Source organism: Arabidopsis lyrata (genome assembly GCF_000004255.2).
Source record: "Arabidopsis lyrata subsp. lyrata unplaced genomic scaffold ARALYscaffold_2, whole genome shotgun sequence".
NCBI lineage: Eukaryota > Viridiplantae > Streptophyta > Magnoliopsida > Brassicales > Brassicaceae > Arabidopsis > Arabidopsis lyrata.
This window is the reverse complement of record NW_003302554.1, coordinates 1354948-1380978: the sequence shown is the minus strand read 5'-3', so window position 1 is coordinate 1380978 and position 26031 is coordinate 1354948. Positions and strand designations below refer to the sequence as shown.

Sequence of the window (26031 nt, the reverse complement as noted above, 5' to 3'; positions counted from 1 at the left end):
ACGTACCTCAAATTATTCTACTACCCTTATCCCTTATACATGTTTCTCATTGAAAATTTGTAGATTTGTCATTTGCTTCAATAAGTCTGTATTCATCATTAGTTAATTACCAAATTAACTCTAATAATCACATTAAAATAAAAAGAATTATCTTATATTATATTGTAACAAAATTTTCATTAACATTAAAAAAACGATTTCTGCAAAAAAAATATCAAAGTCGCTATTTTTAAAATTTATTCTCCATCTCAAAATATGAAAGTCAATCCCATAAAGTAAAATATAGTACGCAATATAACTCGTTTTTCTTACTGTTAATTTTGTAAAATATAAATAAATAATATAATATAAGTGATCGTGAAAGAGGAATCCAAGTATGCTTTTAGAATTTTAAAAATCTAATATAAGTGATCGTGAAAAAATTTCAAAGACACACATAAAGATTATATTACGTATTATTATGAATTCGTATAATTAATTTATATTTTTAGAGATGAACGGTAAGACTATAAAAATTGAAGATTTGGAGGATTTTTTATAGAAGACAAGTACAGTTTCCTTTAGCTTTGTAGAAAACAAAATTTGTAGTTGAGAAGCTTTTTAGCCAACAGTTATTAAAATGATAAATAAGAAAAAAATAAATGATAACTTCATCAATAATCACCTATTAATTAGTCAAACGGACAAGAATTTGTGGAAGCATAAAATTTCCTTAAGTCTGGATATTGAAGAGCTCATGGCCATGGGCAATTGCGGCAATGGCAAATATAGTATGTGTCCTTCCCAACTGTTTGTCCAATACATCTTCCAAATTTATACGTAGTATTTCTTGGTCGACTACAAGATGTTTCACATGTACCGCGTCTATCACACAATTTCGGATTATATCGAATTCTTTCGCCACAACGATTATTTATTGGATTTCTAGCCTCCATTTTTGATATTCCTGAAATCATAGTAATCAACAAGTCAGAAATATTGTAAATATGAATGAATTCCTTTTGCCAAATTACATATTTTAATCTTAAAATACAGGTTTGAATAAATTAAAGAAGGTGTTCATTTCAATCACAAGTCACAACTGATTTGATGTTGTAAGTCAATTTTATTTTTGCTTGCATTTAACAATGACAAATTTTTAAAAAGAAAATACTCATATATATACCAAATTAAAGAATACTATAAACGCTGTTCGCCTTTTGTTGTTTATAGTTTAACCAAAAAACATTTCTTAAAATGGTAAAAGTTGTGAATTTATTTGAGAAAAAATAGAAAATACAAATATAAACAAACAATGAAAACATATCTAAGATTCATATTTCATTACGTTTATTACCTGTTATAATCAACATGAAGATCACTGCAAAAGTAATGAAGCGAAAAAGCAGTTTTTCAATCTTGGCCATTTTTCTTGTCTTTCCTTAATTGATCTCTTCCTTTTTGTTTTGGTGGAATGTTCCGCTGTTATACATATATATATATATATATATATATATATATATATATATATATAATGTATTTTTATTTCTTTTTTGAAAAAGGAAAGAAAAGAAGAAAAAAATATCCTTAAAAGATGCATATCCAACAGTTAAATTTAGTAACAAATTTAATCCTCATATTCCTTGCTAAATTTAGTAAACAGAAAATTTCTTAGATTACAAAAGTATTAAGCGAAAATTGGAAATAAAGGAGTTCTAATAAAGATTTTTATCATATACACATTTTTTTAGAATGTTACCTTTACTCTAAGCATTTTTTACAAAAAGTAAACCATGAAAACATGTAGATATATAAGAATATAGATGCTTAGAGAAAATAAATTGGTGATTTAGTTGAAAAAAGTTGAGTTTTTTATAGATAAAGTTTTGTCTAGTATTGTTACTTTGTTAGAATACGTTTTTTAGTGTTCTACGTATTTCAGAGTTTCTATTCTAAACTTTTGTACAAGATCTATGATTTTTATACTAGTTTTCTGTTCTAACAAATTCAGAAGTCCAGATTGAAAATTTCTAAAAACTTTTGGACATGTATTCTAAATGTTCAGATATTTTGTCAGTTCCGTTTTGATTATATTTAGTTTCGGTTCTTTCGAATATAGAGTTTAGGATCATGTTATTTTAATATATACATATCGATATAATATATCAAAATGATTGATATTTCTTTTATGCATATGTGTATGTGTAATCAATAATATTAGATCTTTATATGATTATTCATTGCGGGTTTTTTCAACAACTTTTAATTAAAACTCAAAATAATCATTCCTGAGGAATGTTGTTTACATATATGATATAAAGCGGTTCGGTACGAACTTTTTTGTGCCAAATTATCCGCTTTTACATTTGCACTGCGAGGGAGTAAAGAGAAAGAGAATCTTATAAATCTTTCAAATACACTAAAAAGGCCGGCCATTCGGTTGGAGAAGACACCATCTTCACCATATCTGAACAGTCTGTAAAAAAAATCTACATCTTGGTTGTCGGCACCGATCATACACTTCATCGCCCACTTTTGTATGTAGTGGAGATAGACTTATGCGGATGTTGACAGCTCTAATGGTTGGCGTCTCTCCATTTGATGATGTACAAAACCACCATGGTCCTGAAAACTTATTGTCCCTTTTCCATGATCCATCCACAAAGCAACGATATCTGAAATAGATAGTATCCTGTGAAATATCTCTCACTCGAGATCTAGTTTCGCAATTTAAAGAACCATAGTTTTCAGTATGAAGCTCGAGTTGAGCTAACTGCCATAATTGCGCCTCTTTTTCCGGTAATACCTCTAGTTGATCTTTATCCATAGTTTTATAGATTTTTTCATTCTTTACTTTCCAAATATACTAAATTATTCATGGATATGAAGAAGAATCTATTTCCGGAGGAATTCTCCAAAATAAGTGATCTAAATCGCGTAAATAGAAGTCGTAGGAAAAATTCCTGGAACCGTTGAATCTGAGAAAATGCCCAAATTTTTTTCGTTGGGTGGCATTCAAAGAGGGTATGGTTAATTGTTTCCTCTAACGCGCCACATCAGCTACATCCTGTATTACAATTTATACTTTTCTTCCGCAAATGTTCTGTAACCAGTACACAATCCGATAAAATTTGCCACAAAAAATGATGTAACTTAGGCGGACAACCCTCCAAGTATATGCTTTTAGTGATTTGAAATTTAGACCAATAAACGATAAGTTGGTGCCCAAATCCTCTAACTGCAGCATATGATGACCTGATTTAACTGTATATTTTCCAGATTTGGTGAAATGCCATCGCGTTTAATGTTGACATATTTATTGACTAGAATAAGAAATAGTTATATTCGTAAAAAATTGTTTAAAAGAAATTTCACGCTACATAAAAATTTTACACTACCCACCTTATACAGGTTTCTTATAGAAAATTTATAGATATGTCATTTGCTTACATAAAGTATGCATCATTAGACCATAATATTGATAATAATGTATGTTTTTGACATAATCATGTCATTTCTCGAGGTGTTTGATGTCTATCTCTTTCCTTTATTGAATTAATTTTATTGTTTCATATTGAGGACACTAGATTGGTTAAGTTTCTGTTAGTGTTTAAAAAAACTATAAGCTAAATTTACACAACTTCATGATATGAGTCAGTTGGTTCTTACTTTTGCAATCAATTTAATCAGGTCGGACGAGACACAGAAGTGCTAACAGAAGAGAATGCCAAACTTGAATATTGTGTTAAAGAAGTATGCTGTTATAATTGATAACAGCTCATTTCGTTTGCCTGTCACTGGCGACTGAATCCAACACCAGCGACCAAAAGTTGTTCGTTTGGTTGTCGCTGGTTCAGCGACCTATCGCAGCGACCGCAATTTTCAGTCGCTGAAATTTGCAGCGATCAGTCGCTGGTTTTAGTGATCAGTCACTGCAATTGGTCACTGAATCCAGCGACAAGCAAACGAACAACACAGCGACAAAAAATATAAATTAAAAATAATCAAAAATAAATTAGATTAAATTATATTAAACTAAATTAAATATAATCAAAACTAAACTTAATTAAATATAATTAAATAAATTTTTAAAAAAATAAGATTGGCTTCTATCATACCAACAAAATATATAATATAAGATTGGCTTCCAAATATAGATTCATGCTGTCTTTTTTTTTTTGTTAATTCGTTGCATAAAAATAAAAGGTTGCATTAAAGCCATTAATCATTCTAGCAAAGTCCTGCAAACTCTTAAGGATTTTAAAATGTTACAAATAATTCATTCGGCTATATTTATTATAAAACGAGTTATATTAATTGATATGAATAGAAGACTGAAAAATTAAAAATCTATACCTACTTATTTTTTAATTAGTTCTTTTTCCTTTGACCTAATTAATACCCAAACTACCCTCAATTATTTGTGAGCGCTAACAAAAATAATAACAGGATAAATCATATTGTATCACGGTAACTTTAAAAATTATATGGTTAACTTATATTTACCGTACTAAAATATTTATCATATGATTTTTATCAACTAACTTATATAATAAAATGTTTATTTATTTTAATAATTTATTTATTACCGCTAACTTATACATTAACAGATTTATTTATCATGATAATTTGTTTATCACAGTTAACTTATGCATTAGCATCGTTAACTTATGCATTATCATATTTATTTATCATGATAATTTGTTTATCACGGTTAACTTATGTGTTATCATGGACGTAAAAAATAATAAAATCTCCTTCTCTTCTCAAGTACCCTCCTCTATCGTCATTTTCCCAATTTTTCTTTTTCTTCCATTGTCACCTGCAACTCCATCCCATAAACACCTCACCACTTTCTCTTCTTCTTCTCTCCTCCTTATTTTCTTTATTTTCGTCCTCTCCATCTTCATTTTAAATTACAAAACCATAATTTTCATCCTAAATTCTTCAAATTAAAAGTTTAATCCATCCCAAACTCGTGTAGATTCTCTCTATTTTTGTGAATTATTTGGTGATGATTGTATGTTTGATGAATTTGATGAACCAAATGAAGAGTTAGATATAAAATCTGTTTGTGAAGAAAAAGAGGTGACGATGAAGAAAGAAGAAGATTTGGAAAGTGAAGGATTTGGAAGAAAGACAGATAATTAGGTGTGTAGAAAAAAGGTAAAATGGTAAAAATATCATTCTCTCTCTTATCTACTTAATTAATAAAAAAGTATGGATAGATATTTAATATTTTGGTCTTCTGAGCATAGATATTGATATTACTCTTATAAAACATATAAATTATTTTAAAAACAGTAAAACACATCGTGCAAGTGCTCACGTAGTATATTTAATTAGAGATTAACCTGTGGGTAGTGGTACACAGCAGATCTATATTTTTTTTATAAATTAAAACAAAAAAATTATTTTGTTGAAGATTATCAATAGTTTTCTTACACTCTTAGTTTAATTTTGAAATTGAAAATATTAACTATTATAAAAATCAGTGCACTAAATATATATACAAAATATATTTATATTGGATATAAAATGTTTTTTCCATTATACAACAACAAATAAAACAATATTTTTTAATATTAAAAAAAAAAATTATTTTTGAAAATTTTTGTTGGTCAACGTTGGTTAACGCCGTAGTCAGTCGACCGGTTAACCTGAGATTCTATGTTTATGATGTTGACCACATGACGCTATATACTTCGTATATGTGTCCATGCAATCCATATACGTCAGGTAGCTGAGTGTCCCTTAGTTTACTTGGCATGTGTAGCCATGTGTTCTGGCAGCCCTGGGCGTTTGGTTGTTTGGTTCGGTTCGGTTCGGTTCGGTTATTCGGTTATTCGGTTCTAGGCACTTGGGAACCATAGGAGAACCAAACTGTTTTCGGTTCGGTTAGCTTTCGGTTCGGTTCGGTTTGGATACTTGAGAAGAGAACCATAAGATAACCGAAATACTTTTGGGTATTGTTCGGTTTGGATATTTACCCACCAAATAACCAAACTATCCAAATAACCGAACTATTACCCGAATAAAAACAGATTGTAATACTAATAATGTATGCAAATATGAACCAAAAGCTTCAAAATACAATAATTCAAGTTGCAAATCCAATAAAAGAGTCTACACAGTTCAGTCCAGAGAGATCCATAACAAACTAACAATATTCTAGAGTTTCAAAATCCAAATCCGCAACAAAATAACAAAGTTCAAACTTCAAACTTCAAAGAGACTTAAGAGTTGAAACCGCAATAAAATAATCAAGTTCAAAAGAGACTTGAGAAAGAAAAAAAGAGAGAAAGAGAGATTAGAGTATAGATTATTATATTCTACAAGCATCTTCAAGTCCTTTGTGATAAATCGAAGATGATGAATTGATGAGGTGAAGAACCGAAAATGATGATTGATGAATGGATTTGGAGGTGATGAGTGGTGAATAAAAATTAGGGTTTTGTGTTTGTGATTTGGGGATCGGGACTCGGGAGAAGACAAAGACTAGTGAAATGTTTTGTTGTTGTATCGTGGGTAGGGTTAGGGTATAAGATAAAAAGGGCTTGGGCTTAATGGGTTTAGGGGATAAGCCGATAAGGGAAATGAGTTTAGGTGTAGGCCTCTTTAATCAAATGTGTTTCGTTTAAAATGGATATCCATGGATATCGGTTCGGTTCGGTTAATAACCGATATCCATGGATAGTTGAGATGAGAACCATTCGGTTATTTAGCAATACTCGAAACCAAAAATTTTGGATATTTTCGGTTCGGTTTTTCGGGTTCGGTTTTTATGCCCAGTTCTGCTATACTTCATATAGCTGGCAATGTTTTTCCATTCAAACCTATTATTCTGTTTTATATAAATGTACTTATATTTATAGGTACACCGTAGGACTATATGTTATTTTAAACGATTAATGTAAAAATTTGTAATATTAAAAGTTTGATGATTATCTATAGTTACAAACAATTTAAGTTGTATATTTTTCTAAGACATCTATATCTATATATTATATTGTTCTGTTCTGAGCATTTTTTTTAGATTTCGATTTTTAAAAACTAGATAGGAAAACATACATTTGAGTAAGTAACGATTTATGAATGTGTAAATTGGAATATGTTTTAATTGCAATTTAAAAGAGTACTATCTAGGATTTTATAGATAATTGTTTTCAATTGAAAAATAAGATTTTGGTGTACAATATAGTAATTGAACTAATAAATTTAGAGAAATAAGCATAAAATTTAGGAAAAATAATTAAACTATTGTCCATCTATGTTTTCTATATTCATAATTGATCATATATGCTTTAATGTTGGTCATATATGCTTTCATATAATTAAAATCTCAATATGTCCAAGTTTTTGTCATGGGGCGCAACTATAATTTTCCGGGTTTTGAAACAAGAAATTGATCGTAATCTATATGTAAAAATATGATAAAATTGGCAAACTAGACACCTTTGAGAGTAATAATTTGAAGAATAGACATCTCTCATAAATAATTTGCAAAATAGACATTTTTCTCTCTCTTCCTCTAATAGAACTCTCTATTAGAGAGTATTTTGTGTAATGACATAGTTACCATTTTTTGTTGTTTCTTACATATATTCTCTTTATTCTTTTTTCTTTCTTGTTTCACTTAAATTTTTTTAGTTTGTTTTGTTAAAAGTTCTACATAAAATTTTTAATCCTAATAACATATTAGTTTTTAATTTTTTAATGTGAATCTAAAAAGTTCAAATTAACTATTAATGTGAATTTAATTTTAATCTCAATTTGAAGGTGTACGTGATAATGTTAAAAGTGGTGTACATACGGTAGTGTACGACAATAATGTAAAAAGCAATGTATGATATTAATGTAAGAAGTGATACATAAGGTATGACAGTATACAAATGGTACACAAACGACAATGTACAACTACAAAATATGATGGTGTATGAAGATGATGTAAAAAGTGGTGTACATGATATTGATAGTGTACATAAAACGACGAGAATGTGTGTCACGCTATACACCACCTCGTGTGCCATTTACAACATCATATACTTTCACATATATTATACTCCACGCCTATAAAAGAGAGAACCATTTTTGTCGGTGTACGTGATGGTCTATGAGATAGTGTACCAACATTAGTATACGACACTACGAGGTGTACGGGCATTAGTTTATTTGAGGGTTTAAGAGTGTACGAGATAGTTTACTATCCAAAAAGTGTCTACTTTGCCAAACATTAGTGTGGATATACATGATAGTGTGGTGTACAAGTGTTAGTGGACAAAATAATATTTAAAATGATGGTATACGAGATTGGTGTATGCGAAAGTGTACAACCGTCAGTGTACAACGTCGTTGTCCATGATGTTGTACAAAATAAAATACTCACTCAAAGTTTTCTTCATTTTAAAATGAAGGACAAATCTGACTTTTAACAAATTTTTGTCTTATTCCTATTAGAACTATTTTGTATTCTCTTCTATTAGAGCTATTTTGTCTTCATCTTCTATCTCACAAAAAAGTAAAAGTACTTATTTTCCTAATTATTTTTGAAAGGTGTCTATTTTTCAAATTACTTTCTAAAAAAGTAAAAAGTGTCTACTTTGCCAACAAATCCTAAAAAATATGGAGTATAAAAAAGTTTTAATTTTTGTTATAATTTATTCACTTAGATATAAACAATACTAAAGTATTCAGAATTCAACTTCTGTAATTTGCAGACGTAATCAAATCCACTATATTCGATTTCCATATTTTAAGATTTTGTTTCTTTTTTTTAAAGAAATTCTAAATTAGATAGAATGTACTTTTTATTTTTATAGAATATAAGAAAAATCTTAAGAATATGTCTTCTAAATGATAGAAGAAATCTCGGATTGGAGATTTTAGTAAATATTCTGAAAGAATTGATGGAGAGATTTGAGGATAGTTTTGTTAAATGCTAATTTTTTATATATACTATACTAGATTTTAACCCGCGGTACACCGCGAGATGATTTAATTTTAAAGTTAGTATAAAAATATTTTGTAAATTGTATCTCATTATAACATATTTATTTATATTATAGTTTACAATTGTTATTAAGTAACGGTATACCACGAGTCAACGAGATAATTATTAATAAACTGAGGATTTAACCCGTATTAAAGCGGTATATAAATATTGATTCAAATTCGTCCGCCATATAAATCATTTCCAAAATATAACCCGTTCCGTAATTTCTTAACCCGTCCTGTGATTTGTTTTTATTTAATGATTATTTATTATATATAAAAGTTTACAAATCATATCATTCTCTAAGACATTTATATTTTTATTTACTAAAGATTTAATATGTATTAAAGTGGCATGTTAATGATATTTTAAAATTTTATAAATATTGTTATTAAGTAACATTATACCACGGGATAATTTTTGGTTTTATACAATATTTTTTAAATGAGACAAATTTAATATGTCTAATATTTGTGGTATTAAAAAAATAAGGATTAAATCCGTATTGAAGCGGCAGATTAATGTTATTTTAATATTTTTATTATTGTTGATTCAAAAACCCGACCCGCCAAACCCGTCCGGCCAAAAAACTCATTTATTTTATTAATGTTCTTATTTATGATATGATTCTGAATCATTGTCTAAATATTTTAATCGATGTAGAACGTTGAACACACATTTTCGTCAATTGGATAATATATGTCCGTTTTTAAAATTTCGAATCACAGTATATGCAGAAAAAAATTGATTTTTTTTTACTTTATGTATTATATGATGATTCAAAACAGTTAAAAACAAATCAAACAAAGATGATAAGAGAATCATAATTATAAATCTTAATCAAATCTTCTAAATATCTAAATGATTAAATATAGAATATCCGGTGTATGAGTTGGGTTAAATATAACCCGACCCAACAAATTTTTTGTGAAGGAATTTTAAAAACGGGTCGGGTATCTGATATACCCGAAAGCATTTTTACCCATCCGTCATCAAAGTGTTGCAAAAATACTAGTATAGATATTTAAAATAAAAAATTAATGCCAATGACATGACATTGTAAATAGTTTCAAACTCCAAGATTTTTTTCCCAAAATCTACTACTAATAAAAGGAACTAATTGAGGCTTCTCAAGCCATCCACATCAGCTTTCAAAAACTCATTTCTTAGATTGCCACGTGGCATAAGCAAAAACTCAAATATATTCACGTTCATATGTTCCCGTTATAATACCATCCACAGCTTTCATGGTGGCTTGGCTTTGTTAGCCTTTCAATTCTGTTAATACATGCCCCCGTGTTAAACTTCTGTTGTTAATTAATCTTTTTACGAATCGTTATATTAATATTTCTAAAGTCCACATCTAACCATTGTAAGATTACTAACATAGGTGGGACTAACTGCTCCCCAATGTTTATGTCTTTGATTTGTAGAGACTATGACTCATGCACTCATCACGATATGCATAGCGTTGTCCGTTGTGGGTGGCACATGATGTAACTTCCGAACTTCATTTAAGGTACATGTTTGTCTTCTCTTCTCATGCCTTTCACTTTTAAAATAGGAAGACATAAATATATATGGTTCATGGTTGGGGATTTATTACTTATTATCAAAAAAGATGTGTGAGGTACACAAGCTAACCCATGGGATTTCTATAGAAGACAGTAGTAGTTGATTCTCCTCGAATCGTATTAATCTACAGGGTTATGAAGATTTCCTTTCAAATAAAGGATATTTTTGTTACCTTTTAGATATTGCAGAGAATGTTCCGGAGAAAATAATTTTAGCTAGCTGAAGGTTTTCTTCTCATATTATAGTTAAACTCCATTTCATTCATTATTGTTATGTCCACTTAACTTTTTATTTGAATGAATCTTATAATGATGGCCGATGATTTTGATTTCGAAGAAAAGGATTCGACTGGGCTAAGTCATGTCATGACTATTATTAAGCATAACTGTAGAGGTACATTACGTGCTGGCCAACTTTCACTCCAATTCCCATATTGTATTTGGTTCGTTATTGGTTTGTAATAGAGGTAAGTTATTTAGTTAAAAAGTTAGCCTTGCTTTGGCAGGCTCGGAGGAGGTTCAAAAAGGATTTTAAACTATCACACTTTATTTTCCAATTTTTACATCGGCTTCAGTTGAAATTTAAACCGAAAGTTTTAAATCATAAGAATTTGTGAGCAACTAACTGCTAGGATGTCGAGGATCTGTTCACAAAATAAGAGTAAGAAGAAGGTTGGAGAAAGACTGCAACAAAAATGGAGAAAAAGATTCAAAAGAAGGCTTAAGAGGATGAAGTGGAATAAGAATCTCTACATTGTGTTGTGCAACTGAATTAGTCATGGAGACATCTTTTGTGGTAAGGGAGTGTGAGAGTTGCCCCAAAAACTCACTCTTTGTTACTCTCTTCCTTAACTGGATGTGACACTCTTCTCTTTTGCTTCTTCAACTTGTAGAGCATGCACCTACACGTAATGATGAGCAGTACATGCAGCTTTTGTGCTTTTAAGTTCTAGGTTCAACACAAGGGAAGACCAAATCTACCACTCCACAAATATCTCCCAAAGAAGACATGACATTTGAAACTATCATGTGCTTGAGTTAGTGAACATATTTATATATTTAACTTTAAATATAACACATAATTTTCGCATGTATACTAAAGAAACTGGAAAAAAAAAAGAAATTAAAACTGAGTTCTCAAACTTTAAAATATCAATAATCAAATATTTAACAAACTTCAAAATATATCAACTATCAAAACTATCCGGGCGTAGCCCAATAAAACGTTCATTACTCTAGAGAGAGCTAATAAACTTAATACTTATTTATTTTTGGATCAAATTTGGTGCATGCCCTTACGGCAAAAGTTGAACCCAAAACTAGGCCTGGACTTTCGGTTATCCATTCGGTTATCGGTTGGGTCTATTCGGTTTTCGGTTCTTTCGGTTCTAAAATTTAGTATCCATTCGGATATTTTGAAATTTCGGTTCGGTTTCGGTTTGGTTCCGGTTCTTTCGGTTTTAAAATTTAGTATCCATTCGGTTACACTACAAGAAAATTGTTCATTGATAGCGCAAAACATCTGCTATCTTACGTTATAGATAGCGAAATTACAAATGCTATGATATCGGCAGCTATGGTAGGTGTTTCCCATATGATAGCATTTTTTGGAATGCTATTATAGGTTGCACTACCATAACATTAATTAAATGCTATATTCGATTCAATTGTAGCTCATTATTTATGCCACGATATATTATGTTATAGCATTTTATCGATTCTATTTTTTTCAATTAAAATTGACACGTTTTGAATTCTATATTTGATATATTTTTATATAAATTAAATCTGGTCAAAAATATATATTTAAATATATTTTTATTTCATAGAAAATCTATTAAAAACATAAAGTCTTACAAAAGACTAATCCAAACCAAATCTTATATAAATACATCAACGACTCTTAAATAACAAGAGTACTAATTTATGAGATAAGGGGCAAAGAGAAACAAACTTCCCCTATCGACAATCACATATTCTACTAAACACAATCAACTAACTTGATCAAACAAATTTTCTTTTCTAAATCTTACCGCCTAAACAAAGCATTCACGTGCCATCAGCCATAACTTTTACCTTGAAATCATCACTTTGTAGTTCATAGAAGAAGAGGTTGGAAGAGGAAGATCGCTTGGTCATTATCCGCCCTAGCAAAGTTTAATCCAATACTCTAGACTATTGTTGCCATTTCCATATCATGTTCTCTATGTCCTCCTTACAATGACGTCCTTCTTGCATTGACCGCATGCCCATCTATCATTCAGTGCAAATCATGCTAAGATTGTTTTGGATCCTTAGTACCAGCCTGAGGAAGTAGAAATAGAATACAAATCAAAAGTAAATAAGGAATTAGGATTCTAGCTTGAAACAACCAGCGAATAACCATATACTCACAGGAAATGTAGGATTGTGAAAATCATCCTTAAACACAGTTTCAAGATCAGGTGTGTCATAGCGGCCATCACAAAGATCTATACCTCCAATAAAAGCTGTGACCTTACAGTTATTACCAACATCTTGAGTGTCTACAAGAACACACTTTTGATGGTGCATGAAGAAGAGAGAATGCCAACAACCTGAGAATTAAAACAAAGAACTAAACCTGAGAGAGAGAAAAAAATCTTCCATGGAAAGATAATAGCTATACCACACGAAATTACCACAACATTTTGATACCCACATGTGGCCATTAACTAAGCCACTAATAAACATGGATTAGAGTCAAGACGTCTCTTATAATTGAAAGCAAACATCCACAATTATTAATTACGAGCAAATAGCTTTACATAACTATATATGACCACGTAAATAAATAAATAAAGACAGTTTCTTACCATCTTATTAATAGATCTCTCTTCGAACATGAAAGCAGAGCCATTCTCTGGCATTATTACGAAAGTAAAGAATAGTTACCTTGAATGAAGAGTTTCTAGTTACCTAGTGGTGGTCTTAATCAATAGACGTTTTTCTATTCACAAAACTTGAGGTTATAGTGTTAACTGGACAAAACCAAAACTCTCCACATTAAAATGAGATGCCAAATCACAATTACAAACTTCTTAGCACTAAGAGCTTACTTAAATCGAGAGGAAGGTCATTTGGTAGCAGCTGGAAGTAATTTGATGGGGTTTAAGATTTGGTTTTTTCCCTTGCTTCCATACCTACGTAATAACTAGGCCATGAGATAACTTTTAACTTAAAAGGTCTAAACTCTCAAACCTAGAAAGGTCTAAACTCTCAAGCAAATGTACATAGAACCCTAGACTCTCCAGTATAGTAATAGACATTACCTTGGTACCATGAGCCCTGGAAACAAGCTTCTTCCCAACATTCTTGCTGGTGAATGTAGCACTAGCCTACACTGTCATACCAATCCTTCTTGGAGATTTAGAACACATTTTTTTTCAATATACAGATGTTAAAAACAAAATCTGAAATGATTATTCAGGGAATCTGTTACTCACGCCTTCTTCTTTCCTCCTTTCTGAAATGATTATTCAGGAAATCGTCTTGTTCTTCCTATAGATCGAACAATACCGTAGATCGGAACATGATACTCTTGAAGCTATTGAATGAGAGATCTTTTTTTTTTTTGATAAAGTTGAATGAATTAGATTTCGATACAGAATCTGGAAATGTAAGCGAGGAAGATAGAGATGCAAAGAGAGATTTACCCGAAAGCCATGATTAGGGGTCTTATGGTGGCGACGCCGAGCCACAGTGAAGAAGAAGGGGCCAGCTTCAACAATTGAGAGAAAGCCCTAATTCACCAGCTATCGATTCAGAAGAGAAAATCATAAAGAGAAAACAAATCGGGATCACTTTGGTCTGAGGATAAACACCTCTACAGGTAGGCGAAACGAGAAGCATGTAACAGAGGACAAAATTGTGGCAAGTGACGGAGGAAGAAATTGGGGCCAGCGACATGGTTAGTACCTACATCTAGCTTCGACGGTGGCAGCGGCGAGATTAGTGTGTGGTTGGGGCGAAATTGGGATGGGTGGCTAGGTCTAAGCGATTTTGTTTAGGTATAGAGAAAAAGGAGAAAAATCTGGAAGTATTCGTGGTTTAGTAAATTTTTGGCTAAATATTGGTAGAATAGTGGATTTTAACCTTCCGCTTATAAATTTTCTATTATAGCATTTATTAGATGCTATTATATAGTAATCGCATTCAAAAATGATCATTCATAGCAATTCGAGAAACCGTGCTATAGTCAAGTGCTATCAATGAAGACTTTTTTTGTAGTGTTATTTTGCTTATGATATTTTCGGATATTTCGGTTATTTTTGAGTATTTTCGAATATTTTTGGATATTTTTCGGTTATTTTTTAGTATTTTTACTATTTTTATAGATTTTCAAGTATTTTTGATTATTTGGTCTATAAATAACTAATTATTTCGAAAATATAATTGTATTTCGGGTATTTCGGTTACCCGAAATATTTTGGTTCGGTACCGATTCGGTTACGGTTATTTCGGTTATCAAATTTAGTATCCATTCGGTTATTTTCAAATTTTCGGTTTGGTTCGGTTTTTTTTTCTTCGGTTTCGGTTCGGTACATTCGGTTCGGTTTAAAAGCCCAGCCCTACCCAAAACCCCAAGAATCTAGATGAACCGTCGTAGATGTTGGTTGGAGCCCAAGTAAAACACAAGAGTAAAGCCCATTAAGTAACCCGAACTAAAAGCCCATGAAGTTAACACCGTTCTTGTATCCTCCGTCACGAGATCGAAGTTAAAGCAGCCCAGCAGCAGCATTTAAAAAGTTAAACCCATAAAACGAAAAAGTCCAAGTTCAAATTTATGATACTTTGAAAAGAGAAAACAGTAGAGTTGGCGAGCTTGAATTTCCCCATGGAAGATGTTTGTTGTTTCTAGCGATTAGAGACAACTCAATGAAAGAAACTGGAGACAAGAACTGATCAGTGATCACTCACAGGTTAGAGATCCTATGCTTTTGAGTCTTGAATCTATCGTGTTTTTTCCTTTCAGCTGGGTCTGTTTCTGTATGTGTCAATGGTTGAAGAATTGCTCGAAAGGTTACAACAATAGTTTTGCTTGCCGGCTCAGATGGGTGGGCGGGCGGTGCGACGGCCAGGGGTCCAATCCCGTAGTCCAATAATTAAGGGCCCATTTTCTAAAATATTTTTTAAAAAATATTAAAAAATTAGATTATAACACAAAAATAAAATTTAGAAAGGTCTATAAAATTTTTTATTTATTATTTTTAGTATTAGTAATTAATAATTTTTAACAAAAATAGCATAGAAAATTTTTTTAATACAAAAAAACATTAAAAAAAAATTTCTAAGAGTCCAAAATTTTTTTTTGCCCTATGGCCCATAAAAATGTTGAGCCGGCACTGAACTCATGTCATTGTAAATTGTAAATGGAAGATCCAGAGAGACTCCATTAATTATGTGTAATCAATAGAGTACTTATTAAGTAAGTAAATGATCTAATGACGTACTTGGGTATTTGTGTTTGCAGAATGAGATGAGATCACAAATGCCGGAGGAGATGATAACACGATTAGAATCCAAGGAGGGCAGAGATTGGCATAGAGTTGAGGCAAGGGACTTGTTATTCATAGGTTCAGCGTTGAGACTCCAACACTTGTTTCTTTTGCTTTTGCTTGCTAGTCTTCCTTTGTCGTTATCCATATCTCTGAGGTTTTCAGAGAACAATGAGACACTCGTGTCTCCTGGTAAGCTGTTCGAGATGGGTCTCTTCAGATCCCCAACGAGGTTTCCAGAAAAGTATCGTTGGTATCTCGGAATTTGGTATAAAAAATTCCCCAGCAAAGCCGTATGGGTGGCTAACAGAGACCATCCTCTCTCCAGTCCCACCGGAATCCTCAACATTTCAAATTCGAACGTCGACCTCCTCGATGGTAACGTTGTTCTGTGGAGGAAGAACCTGATCAATAGGGATTCCTCGGTGGTGGCAGAGCTTCTCGATAACGGTAATTTCGTGGTAAAAGACCCAACTGGCGTATTGTGGCAAAGCTTTGATTCCCCCACGGACACTTTACTTCCTGGAATGATACTTAACGCAAACTTAATATCCTGGGCAAGCTCAGAGGATCCGTCCAGTGGAGCCTACACATACGAGATTATAGGTCAACAAGGTTTTATTCATGATGCGCATCAAGTTCCCATGACCCGTATCTTTCCGAACAAAATACTCCCTTCCACTACGAAAAAAACCTTCTCTACAATGTTGAGAATTGACGAATATGGAGTCCTCCAGCTGCTCGTCTGGAGAGACAAATGGCACATCGACTGGATTTCTCATGTTGACGAGTGTGATGAGTACTACACATGCGGTTTAAACATGTTCTGCGACATGAACCTTAGCCCGATTTGTAACTGTATCAAAGGGTTTGAGCCAAGTGACAAACCTTATAGAGGTTGTGAGAGGAAGAAGACACAAGTAAGCTGCGTTGAGAAAGAATTTTGGAGGATGACAAATATGAAGCTTCCAAATTTTGGACAGCAAATTGACACGAAAATGGGAGTTGAGGACTGTAAAGAGAGATGCCTCAAAGATTGCAATTGTTTGGCGTTTGCAAACATGGACTCGCAAAATGGTGGATCTGGTTGCATGGTGTGGTTACATGAGTTACATGATATTCGTAGTTACAAAACCAAAGGTTTTGATTTTTATATAAAGTTACCGGTGGCTGCGGATTTAGGTTTGTTATTCCTTCCCTTATTTCTTCTACAAATAACATTATAAGTCTGCCTCGATATTTGGATAACGATTAGTATTCTATCAATTATTTTGTTTAGTGGAAGGAAATAATGTGAGTGAAACCACCATCGGGTTGATCGTCGGAGTTAGCACATTGCTTCTCATCTTCATAGTGCTTCTCATATACAAAACAAGAAAGATGAGGGAAAGAACAAAAGATTTGGTCTCAGCTTTTGGCAAAGTGAAAATTCATTCTCACGTGGTGGCAGTTAAGCCAAATTGTGACGAAAATACCCCTAACGACGAAAACCAAACGACAGAGTTAATTTCGGTTTAGTTGCTTTCTTTTGTTTTACATCACACGGTTTAGTTAGTTTTGAAAAAAAAAAAAAAAAAAAATTTCGTTGCAGAAACTGTCGAAGAAAACGAAGAAGAAGAAGGAGAGAGAGACGGAATTCATTCATCCATCTTCGTTTTCGACATCTCCGTTCGAATTGTCTGCTACTTGATTTGAGGCATTGCATTGAACTCGAAAAACCGGCGAAGAGAAAGTTCCAATTTTTCCGGCGAAGGCGACCTGAGAAACATCCGGCGAGATACCAACCTTCGAGATGGCTGGGAATAAACCAAACGACGTAGTCTCTAGGAAGAAGCATACGCAGGAAGGCCCCGAGAAGGACAAGGTGGAACTCAGAGTATCCCCGAGGAGGAAACTCCCTCCGAGAAATCCGCCGGAGGAATTGGGTAAGTTCTGATATTATTCCGTTTGTAGTTTCTTTGGGTGTATCGGAATCTTAAAGCTTGTTTGATTAAAGGGATAGAAGTTGCCGGATTTTGCTATATCTGTAGTTTGAAAATTTGAGAAGTTGAATTGGAAATCTCTGTTTCCGCCAAAATTCAGATGTTGAGTATATAATGATGATAATTACTGTGTACGTACACGAATTCATACATCCTTACTTAATTGTATATCACTTGTAATTGCAGGCAGTACAAGCGTGGCTCCGACTGAAGATCTTATAGTTGAAGAGTTACCACCTAGACTCTTTGCCCTAGACCGGTACCCTGTCAAGACGAAGATGAACGCGTACTCCAAACCGGAGTACCTTTCTGACATAGCACAAGTTCTTAAGGGAAAAGAGGAGATGAAGTTTCTTCTCGAGTCTCCATTTGGGGACCTTTTTAGGATACCTGCTAACAAGTCTTCCTTCTCAGGTAAACTTGTTCTTGGACTAATATGTCGTCAGTTAGTGACGAGTAAAGTGAATGAGATGTGGATGGTCTTCGGCGGTCATCCAATAAAATTCGGATTAAGAGAATTTAGTCTGGTAACTGGTCTAGAATGTGGGACATATCCCAACAAGAAAGACGTGACGGATGTGCTAAAGGTTAAAGCTGGTAGTCAAAGTGTCTGGAAAACTCTGTTTGAGGAGAAGTTTGGGGAGAAGCCGAATCCAACAGTGCATGATTTGGTGGTCTGGCTGAAGGAGGAGGAAACCATGGATGGGTGGAAGCAGCTGGCCTTATCTCTTATAATCTTGGTAGATGGTGTGATAGGGTGCCATAATAACCCCATAAGGCTTTCTGAGTTCACTGTTGAGATGACGAAGGACGTGCAATTCTTCTGCAAATACCCTTGGGGAAGGGTGTCTTTTACCCGTACTTTGGAGAGGATAGCAAAATTCCAAACCCCTTCAGATGCTCAAAAACTGATAAGGTGTGTAAAGGATGGGTCTTATGCACTACATGGATTCCCATTAGCACTCCAGCTGTTTGCGTTCGAAACAATCACATCCCTTGCTAAGCTAGTACCTGATGATGAAGCTAACAGGACATTTACTCAGAGGTCTATCCATCATCTTGCCTCACTGCGGGCAATCAGGACATCCAGCATCTTGGAGTGTGAGGCTGCTGAAGAGGTATGTACAATTAATTATGTACGTACATTATTTAAAAAGTAAGTGTACATTCTCTAAGTGGTTAACAAACTTATTGGTGTAGGTTGAGGTAACCTATCTTGTGAAACCAGAGGACAATATTTTTCCTCCATCCCTGTCATGGGATGATGAAGTTGAGGATCCAAGAATTGCTTACATTGAGCGACTGTTGTTAGCTGGTCATGAGTGGAAGGAGGAAGAATGGGTTGGAGGTTATGCTGCATTTCCAAAGCAGGAGCGCCCACCACAACTTGGAGAGATACGTGAGTGTAAATGTTGTTTTTATACTTTCTAATTATTGTCCCTTGAAGACCAATCAATGATTAAACTGGTCTATCGTAGGTGTGAAGAAGAGGAAAAGAAATGTACCAGCCCCGAATGCACCTGCTTTGAAAAAACAGAAATCTGTTGTGGAAGAAGAAAATGAGGACACTGCTGAGGATTGTTTTGAAGATCCCCAGTTTGAGAAGTTTGTAGTTGAACTTAGGAGGTGTTTCAAGAGGCAGGAAGCACAAAATAAACAAATGCAAGAAGACTTGAAGAAATTTGTCCGTAAGGAGATACGTGCTGCCTTAGATCCAAAGGGCAAAAAGACAGAACCAACCAAAACTTCCCATGCTTCACAGGGCCCAAATAAATCGGTGGTTAAGGCACCGATGAGTGTGAAGAAGGCATCTAAAAGGATGTCTACAAAGAAAGTCTTCAAGTCTGGAACAAGAAAGTCTTCAAGGCTGAAGAATATAATGACGTCAGTTGCGGAGATTACTCAGCTTTCTGATGGTAACTCTTCTTCTGAGGAAGATGACCAGGTATGGTATGTACGTACATTTATATATAGTATTTTAAATGTACGTACATTAAGATTAATAACTGTAACTTGTCTGCTATGGTACAGGATGAAGCCAACAATGAAGGTGGTTTTACTGCAAATGATGGAGGAGATTTTTCGAACAGAGATGAAGATATGGTTGACACTGGAGTAGCTAACATTTCAGTTGGTGGACCTACACCTTCCCATCAGGTATGTCGTGTACAAATATTTTTATCAATTATTTCCAGTTGTGTACGTACACATAGGCTTCAGAAGTGTATTGTATACTATGTTTCAGGATGAAGGAGCACGTGATGGTGGTGAGTCTGTCCTTGTTGGTACACAGTCAGGGACCGAGGAAAAAGCTAGTGCTGACACAGAGATGGAAGAAATTCCATCTCCTGTACCTTCAACCTCTGTACAGGTATGTCTTGTGCTAATAGTCACATACTGTTTTTCCATAAGTGTACGCGTATCAATTATTTTCAGTTCTCCACGTACATATAGCTTAAGAAGTGTATGGTATACTATGTTTTAGGATAAAGGACCAAATGATGGTGGTGAGCCTGTCGTAGTTGGTACACAGCGAGGGACAGATGAAAAACCAACTGCTGACACAGAGATGGTAGAAAATCCATCAGGTTTACCTGCAACATCTGGACAGGTATATGGTCTGCTAATAGTCAAATGTAGTTTTCCATATGTGTACTCACATAAAGCTTAAGACGTGTATGGTATATTTGTTTCAGGGAGAAGAACATGGTGCCGGTCTTGAGAGTGAAGCAAATATTGGGGAGCAACCAGAAATTTCTGAGGATAATGATAGAGATACATCTTCTCAGGCTGAACACACCGAGGAACCCGGTGTAAGTGTACGTACATTTGTCTTTCTTATTTCCCGTGTACGTATAAGTAATGATTGTTTCAGACATCACAAAATAGAGTATATAGCCGATGAAGTTGATAACTACTGCCACAGGTTGATGCGGGAGATGTACCCAATGTAGTTGCAGAGAGTAAAGTGGATGACTCAGTACTTGAGGGCACCCTAGGGGATCCCCCTTCACCATTTGCAGTAGTTAAGAATGTAAGCTAACTATATTTTTAAATAAAATAGTGTAGGCTTGTTTAAATTTATAATCTTCTATTATGCAGGTGTTACAGGAGTTGGCAACGAAAGCCTCCATGGATGTGGATGCAGCTAATGTAAAGGAGGTAAAGGGTGGAGATATTTCGCTCAAGGTGTACTGCACATGCACCATGATGAGCTTTCGGATAAACCACACTGAGGCCTTTATATATTGAAGAATGTCTGTCCGATACAATCATTAAATCTTCACTGTCTGGAACAATGTCAGCTAATTTATCAAAGAACCACACCCATGAAGCGTCAGTCTCACCATCCACAACACCAAACGCTATTGGAAATATTTGGAAGTTCCCGTCTTGGGCACATGCAATGAGGAGACATCCCTTGTAACGTCCTACTAGCTGTGTTCCATCTACGACAATTACCTTCCTCATATACTTCAGACCTTTTATAGAAGCCCCGAGAGATACAAAAACATACTTAAAGCGCTGCGTACCATCAGCTTCAGGTGTAGAGTGTAGGTGAGTTATCGTACCCGGATTAGCTAATTTAAGAAGATACAAATAGGTAGGCAAAAACCTGTAACTTTTTATATCATCCCCCCTTACATTTTCCACTGCAACCTCTTTAGTTCTCCAAGCGGTAGAATATGAAATCCGAACATTGAGATCATTTAGGAGCAACTGTGGTAAATCGACAGCTCTCGGACCCCCTTGCGTAGAACTGTATCTGCTCTTCACTACCTCTCCGAGAAGCTTATAACTAGCATGTTTATTATAATTCTTACGAGTGTCGATGTCACACGTATGGGTGGTATCATACGATGTGATTTTGAAACATTCTGAATTCTTGACAACTTGAGCTGTCAAATGCCATGGACAAGTATCATCAACGCAGACCATCTCCAATCTTGTAGGACATGACCTACGTTGCTTGTAGCAAAAGCATTGTTTGATTGCGAGATAAGACATTGTTTGTTGTATGACTTTTCTGTTCTTAAAAACACTCCCGACATACAAAGTCTCACATGTCGTACTCAGTTCGACTTGTGTCTCATCATCTCGTAAATTGGCTAAATCATCGAATACCGGAGCAGCATCATTATCGAGAATCTCCAACTCGCCACCATGTAATGTAGAAAAGTCATTATACACTTCGTAAGCCTCAGCTGCGGTAACTAACCGATTATCATTCAGTGTCCCACTTGCGGAAGCTCCAATACCACGGTCGATAGTGACTTCGTATATACCATTAATATTGGTATCCGTGTTACCTTCGCAGCCTGTATCTTGTACACACTCTGTAGTGTACGTACATTGGTACAAACCATGTTGACACGTACGTCTTGGAGTCACCGTTGGTGTACGGTCACCCGAATGAGAAATGTTATCTCCGCCAAGTGCAGTAACTAGCCGATTATCATTCAGTGTCCCACTTGGGGAATCTCCAATACCACGGTCGATAACATCATCCCCAGAGACATCGTCTATACCATTAATATTGGTATCGGTGTTACCTTCGCAGCCTGTATCTTGTACACATTCTGTTGTGTACGTACATTGGTACAAACCATGTTGACACGTACGTCTTGGAGTCACCGTTGGTGTACGGTCAACCGAGTTATCTCCCCCACGTACACGATGACTTGTGTACGTACACTCTGCCAATAGACGACTGAATTCCCCTGGATGTTGAACCATTTGTTGAGTGAGAATGACGTCCTCCTCAACATTCCCTATTCCATATTCTTCAATAATTAAATCGTTCCACTTGTTGTAATCGTAATCTTCGCCACTGCCTTCACTACCGTCTATAGTAGGATCGAGGGTACTTCCCCCCATAGATCCATCATCACCCTGATAATCATCATACCCAGCACCATCTTCGTTGTCCTCCTCCTCTTCTTCATCCTCATCTGTTTTATCGTCTTCAACGTCGTCTTGCTCATCTACGGCCTCATTATTTTCATCTACATTTGAAGCCGCTACAATGGGATTTGGTGTCGTTGCACTCCCACACACACGGTAACTCTCACCATCGGTCCTAGGGACAGTATTCCCGAGTGCCTTGACGGTTGTAATGAAAGAGACAAACAAGGTGACACTAGGATCCCCACCACGAATCAAAAAGAATGTATCCAGGTTCATTTGATTGTCAATGTATACAGGAGGGCGTTTACTTTCTATCATCACTGACATCTTTCCCGGCATCCAGTAACTAATTATTGGATTGCATTCGGTGCACTTCAAACTGAAAACCTCGCATAATGTACGTACAAATGCCGTGTACGTCATGTTTTGCCTAACACGTACACAACGACCAAACCAGCCTTCCCATGGTTCAAATTTCCATTCTTCTTCTTTGCATTTCCACTCACCCACCATAGTAAATACGGGAATATCCATTACCAACCTGCATCATAAATTCAGCAGAACCCCATTAAATGCAAATGAAAGCATGATTATATCTACAAAAAACAAAAAGAATTCCCAACTACACACTTATAAACATAAATCTATCCTCATTTAGCAATTTCAACTAAAAAAAGTGGAAATAAAAACATTCTGGGTTTTTATATAAAAACAATGTTGATCTTAGCACACAATCAAGACCCTAGTGTGTTAAAACAAAAAACTTCTTAACCAATTTCATTACTTACACGTTCAATGCTTGTCTTGGCTCCAAACTTTGTAAATCAAGAAGATCAAACCGATGCAGAATCAGATTCGTTCAGAAAAATTTGTTTGTTTGATGGATCATGTTTGTCTCTTACAACTATTCACACATATAAACTAATATTAGAAAAAGTAATGATGACTTTTGCATTAATTGTGACATGAGTCATGTCTAAACTTTTTGGGCATTAAATACTGATGTCTCATTGTGTTTTAATGTTATTAATCCCAACTTGTCACTGTACTCCCGCACAAATCAATTAAGAACGAAATATATTGCTTAACCGGAACAGTGTACGTAACTGAACCGCTTAACTGAACCGTACAGTGAACCGCTTAACTGAACCGTACGCTTAACTGAACCGTACAGTGAACAGTACATCGGTAGGGGTAAAATGGTCAGATTTTGGCTAAATTGTCAAAACTTGAAAGCCCATTCTCACTTTGCCAAAACATGAAATTAAAACTTCGTCAATTGCCATAACATGCAATTTACCCGAAGAACAATTGGTATTAATTATTCTGTTGATATATAATATTCTTTTTCCTCTTGTTCGTTAGACTATTCTTGATTTGTTTTTGCATTCATGTCTTAACGAAAATCAGTGTGTCAACGTGAAAATCCAACCATGGACATCAGCATAACCGAGGATTGGCAATCTCATCTCATGGATTTTGAAGTCATTTCCCAAGCCACCAACTTCTTCTCTGACTCCAACAAGATTGGAGAAGGTGGTTTTGGTAGCGTTTACAAGGTATGTATTTGATCTCTCAATGGTATAATATAATACTCTTTACAAGCTATGGATGGAATCTAATGATTCTACAAAATATACACATACAACTATTAAGGAAATCACTAGAACCTTCATAGTAGCCTAACGGCTCTTTGATATGCACTGATTTTTTTTAGAGTTTTCTTTTATTTCTACAATATATATGAACTCTTTATAAGAAGCCCTCTGAAATTGGCTAGATTCTGTTATTAACGAAATATGTGGTGACTGACAGGGCCGGTTACTTAACGGGGTAGAGATTGCTGTCAAGAGGCTTATTAGTATGACACCTAATGGGATTGAAAACTTTGACAACGAGGTGAGACTCATCGGGCTAGTTCAGCATATAAACATTATCCGACTTATCGGTTTTTTCTCTGACGAAAACGAGAAGATCCTAGTATATGAACACCTCGAAAACCTAGGACTGGACTCGTACATTTTCGGTTAGTATAGTGCCTATCTTTTTTGGAAGCTCTAGTTGAAGAGTTAACATGCATTACTTATATATGTACATTTGACTTGGTTTGATTCTTTCACAGACACAACCCGAAGCTCTTCTTTAAACTGGAAAAAGAGATTTGACATTATTATTGGTATTGCTCGAGGACTTTTATATCTTCACCAAGATTCCCGATTCAAGATTATCCACCTTGACCTGAAACCAAGCAATATCTTGCTTGGTAAAGACATGATCCCAAAGATCTCGGACTTCGGGATGGCAAAGACACTGGCAAGGGATGAGACAGAAGCTATTGCGACAACCGCTGCCGGAACTTTGTAAGGAACTATATATACTACCGTATCTTCATTATTTTCTTAAACTGTGAAGAGTTAAATATTTCGTTATGCAGTGGTTACATGCCGCTGGAATACTTGAGGGACAAGATATACTCTGTAAAATCGGATGTTTTCAGCTTTGGGGTCTTGCTTCTTGAGATTCTCAGTGGAAAGAGGAACAATAGGTTCCCTGCACTGAACGACGGAGAATCTCTTCTAAGCTACGTAAGCTTAAAACAATCAAATTCTACCTTTGTGTCTAAAAATAAATTAAACACTTAAAAAAGCTTTTGGTATTTTTACACACAGATATGGAGTAACTGGAGCGAAGGAAAGGGGCTAGAGATCGTCGATCCGGCCATTACATATTCAACAGAATTTCGACCAGATCAAGTTCTAAGGTGCATACAGATTGGTCTCTTGTGCGTTCAACAGCTTGCACAAGACAGACCGACGATGTGGCCGGTGGTTTTTATGCTCGGAAGTGAAACAGTTGATATAGATAGGCCTAAATCCCCCGGTGATGACACTTGTTCATCCTCCATGGAACATCTAGATGATGCAACTTATACCGTTTGTCAAATGTCCATGTCGGCCATGAAAGGTCGTTAATGACTTTTTCCAGAATTCGACAAGGATTCGTTTTCGAACAAAAAGTAATCTATGTAAAAAACTCAATCTCTCAAGGTCACTCCGCAAATTCTACATAAATAACACATT

The 26031-nt window shown here is 34.6% G+C and overlaps 3 protein-coding genes and 2 long non-coding RNA genes across 6 annotated transcripts; 3 read left to right on the top strand and 2 right to left on the bottom strand.

The window, feature by feature from the left end:
* Window positions 1-501: 501 nt before the first annotated feature.
* On the bottom strand, window positions 502-1458 carry LOC110231133. Its single transcript, XR_002334235.1, has 2 exons — window positions 1337-1458; window positions 502-946 (listed from the first exon to the last, which is right to left on the bottom strand). It is a non-coding gene; the product is annotated as an uncharacterized LOC110231133 (long non-coding RNA).
* A 10890-nt stretch (window positions 1459-12348) lies between these two features.
* Window positions 12349-14603, bottom strand: LOC9324058. 2 transcript variants are annotated; one of them, XR_002333825.1, is made up of 7 exons: window positions 14388-14603; window positions 14220-14306; window positions 13623-14126; window positions 13459-13544; window positions 13380-13426; window positions 12940-13121; window positions 12349-12850 (listed from the first exon to the last, which is right to left on the bottom strand). It is a non-coding gene; the product is annotated as an uncharacterized LOC9324058 (long non-coding RNA). The 2 variants fall into 2 exon arrangements; XR_002333824.1 differs by having other exon boundaries at window positions 13623-14064; window positions 14220-14603.
* A 771-nt stretch (window positions 14604-15374) lies between these two features.
* Window positions 15375-17584, top strand: LOC9324057 (S-locus-specific glycoprotein S13). The gene is made up of 3 exons (XM_002887948.2): window positions 15375-15485; window positions 16037-17243; window positions 17341-17584. Exons 2-3 carry the CDS (start codon window positions 16043-16045, stop codon window positions 17577-17579), a joined length of 1440 nt encoding a protein of 479 aa, XP_002887994.2. The 5' UTR covers window positions 15375-15485; window positions 16037-16042; the 3' UTR covers window positions 17580-17584.
* A 79-nt stretch (window positions 17585-17663) lies between these two features.
* On the top strand, window positions 17664-22472 carry LOC110231134. The gene is made up of 10 exons (XM_021036085.1): window positions 17664-17986; window positions 18230-19161; window positions 19244-19442; window positions 19522-19988; window positions 20075-20200; window positions 20289-20414; window positions 20529-20654; window positions 20740-20862; window positions 20970-21077; window positions 21146-22472. The coding sequence occupies exons 1-10, from the start codon at window positions 17854-17856 to the stop codon at window positions 21293-21295; spliced, it is 2490 nt and encodes an 829-aa protein (XP_020891744.1). The 5' UTR covers window positions 17664-17853; the 3' UTR covers window positions 21296-22472.
* A 1761-nt stretch (window positions 22473-24233) lies between these two features.
* LOC9324056 (receptor-like serine/threonine-protein kinase SD1-8) lies at window positions 24234-26031 on the top strand. Its single transcript, XM_021036086.1, has 6 exons — window positions 24234-24265; window positions 24362-24510; window positions 24767-24977; window positions 25074-25311; window positions 25386-25536; window positions 25621-26031. The coding sequence occupies exons 1-6, from the start codon at window positions 24241-24243 to the stop codon at window positions 25921-25923; spliced, it is 1077 nt and encodes a 358-aa protein (XP_020891745.1). The 5' UTR covers window positions 24234-24240; the 3' UTR covers window positions 25924-26031.

Coding starts and splice junctions, on each gene's coding strand:
- LOC9324057 (XM_002887948.2), top strand. CDS start 16,043: ATGAGATCACAAATGCCGGAGGAGATGATAACACGATTAGAATCCAAG. Junction 17,244..17,340: donor ACCGGTGGCTGCGGATTTAG/GTTTGTTATTCC, acceptor TATTTTGTTTAG/TGGAAGGAAATAATGTGAGT.
- LOC110231134 (XM_021036085.1), top strand. CDS start 17,854: ATGGCTGGGAATAAACCAAACGACGTAGTCTCTAGGAAGAAGCATACG. Junction 19,989..20,074: donor CTTCTGAGGAAGATGACCAG/GTATGGTATGTA, acceptor GCTATGGTACAG/GATGAAGCCAACAATGAAGG. Junction 20,863..20,969: donor CCGAGGAACCCGGTGTAAGT/GTACGTACATTT, acceptor CTACTGCCACAG/GTTGATGCGGGAGATGTACC.
- LOC9324056 (XM_021036086.1), top strand. CDS start 24,241: ATGCAATTTACCCGAAGAACAATTG. Junction 24,511..24,766: donor GTTTTGGTAGCGTTTACAAG/GTATGTATTTGA, acceptor GGTGACTGACAG/GGCCGGTTACTTAACGGGGT. Junction 24,978..25,073: donor ACTGGACTCGTACATTTTCG/GTTAGTATAGTG, acceptor ATTCTTTCACAG/ACACAACCCGAAGCTCTTCT.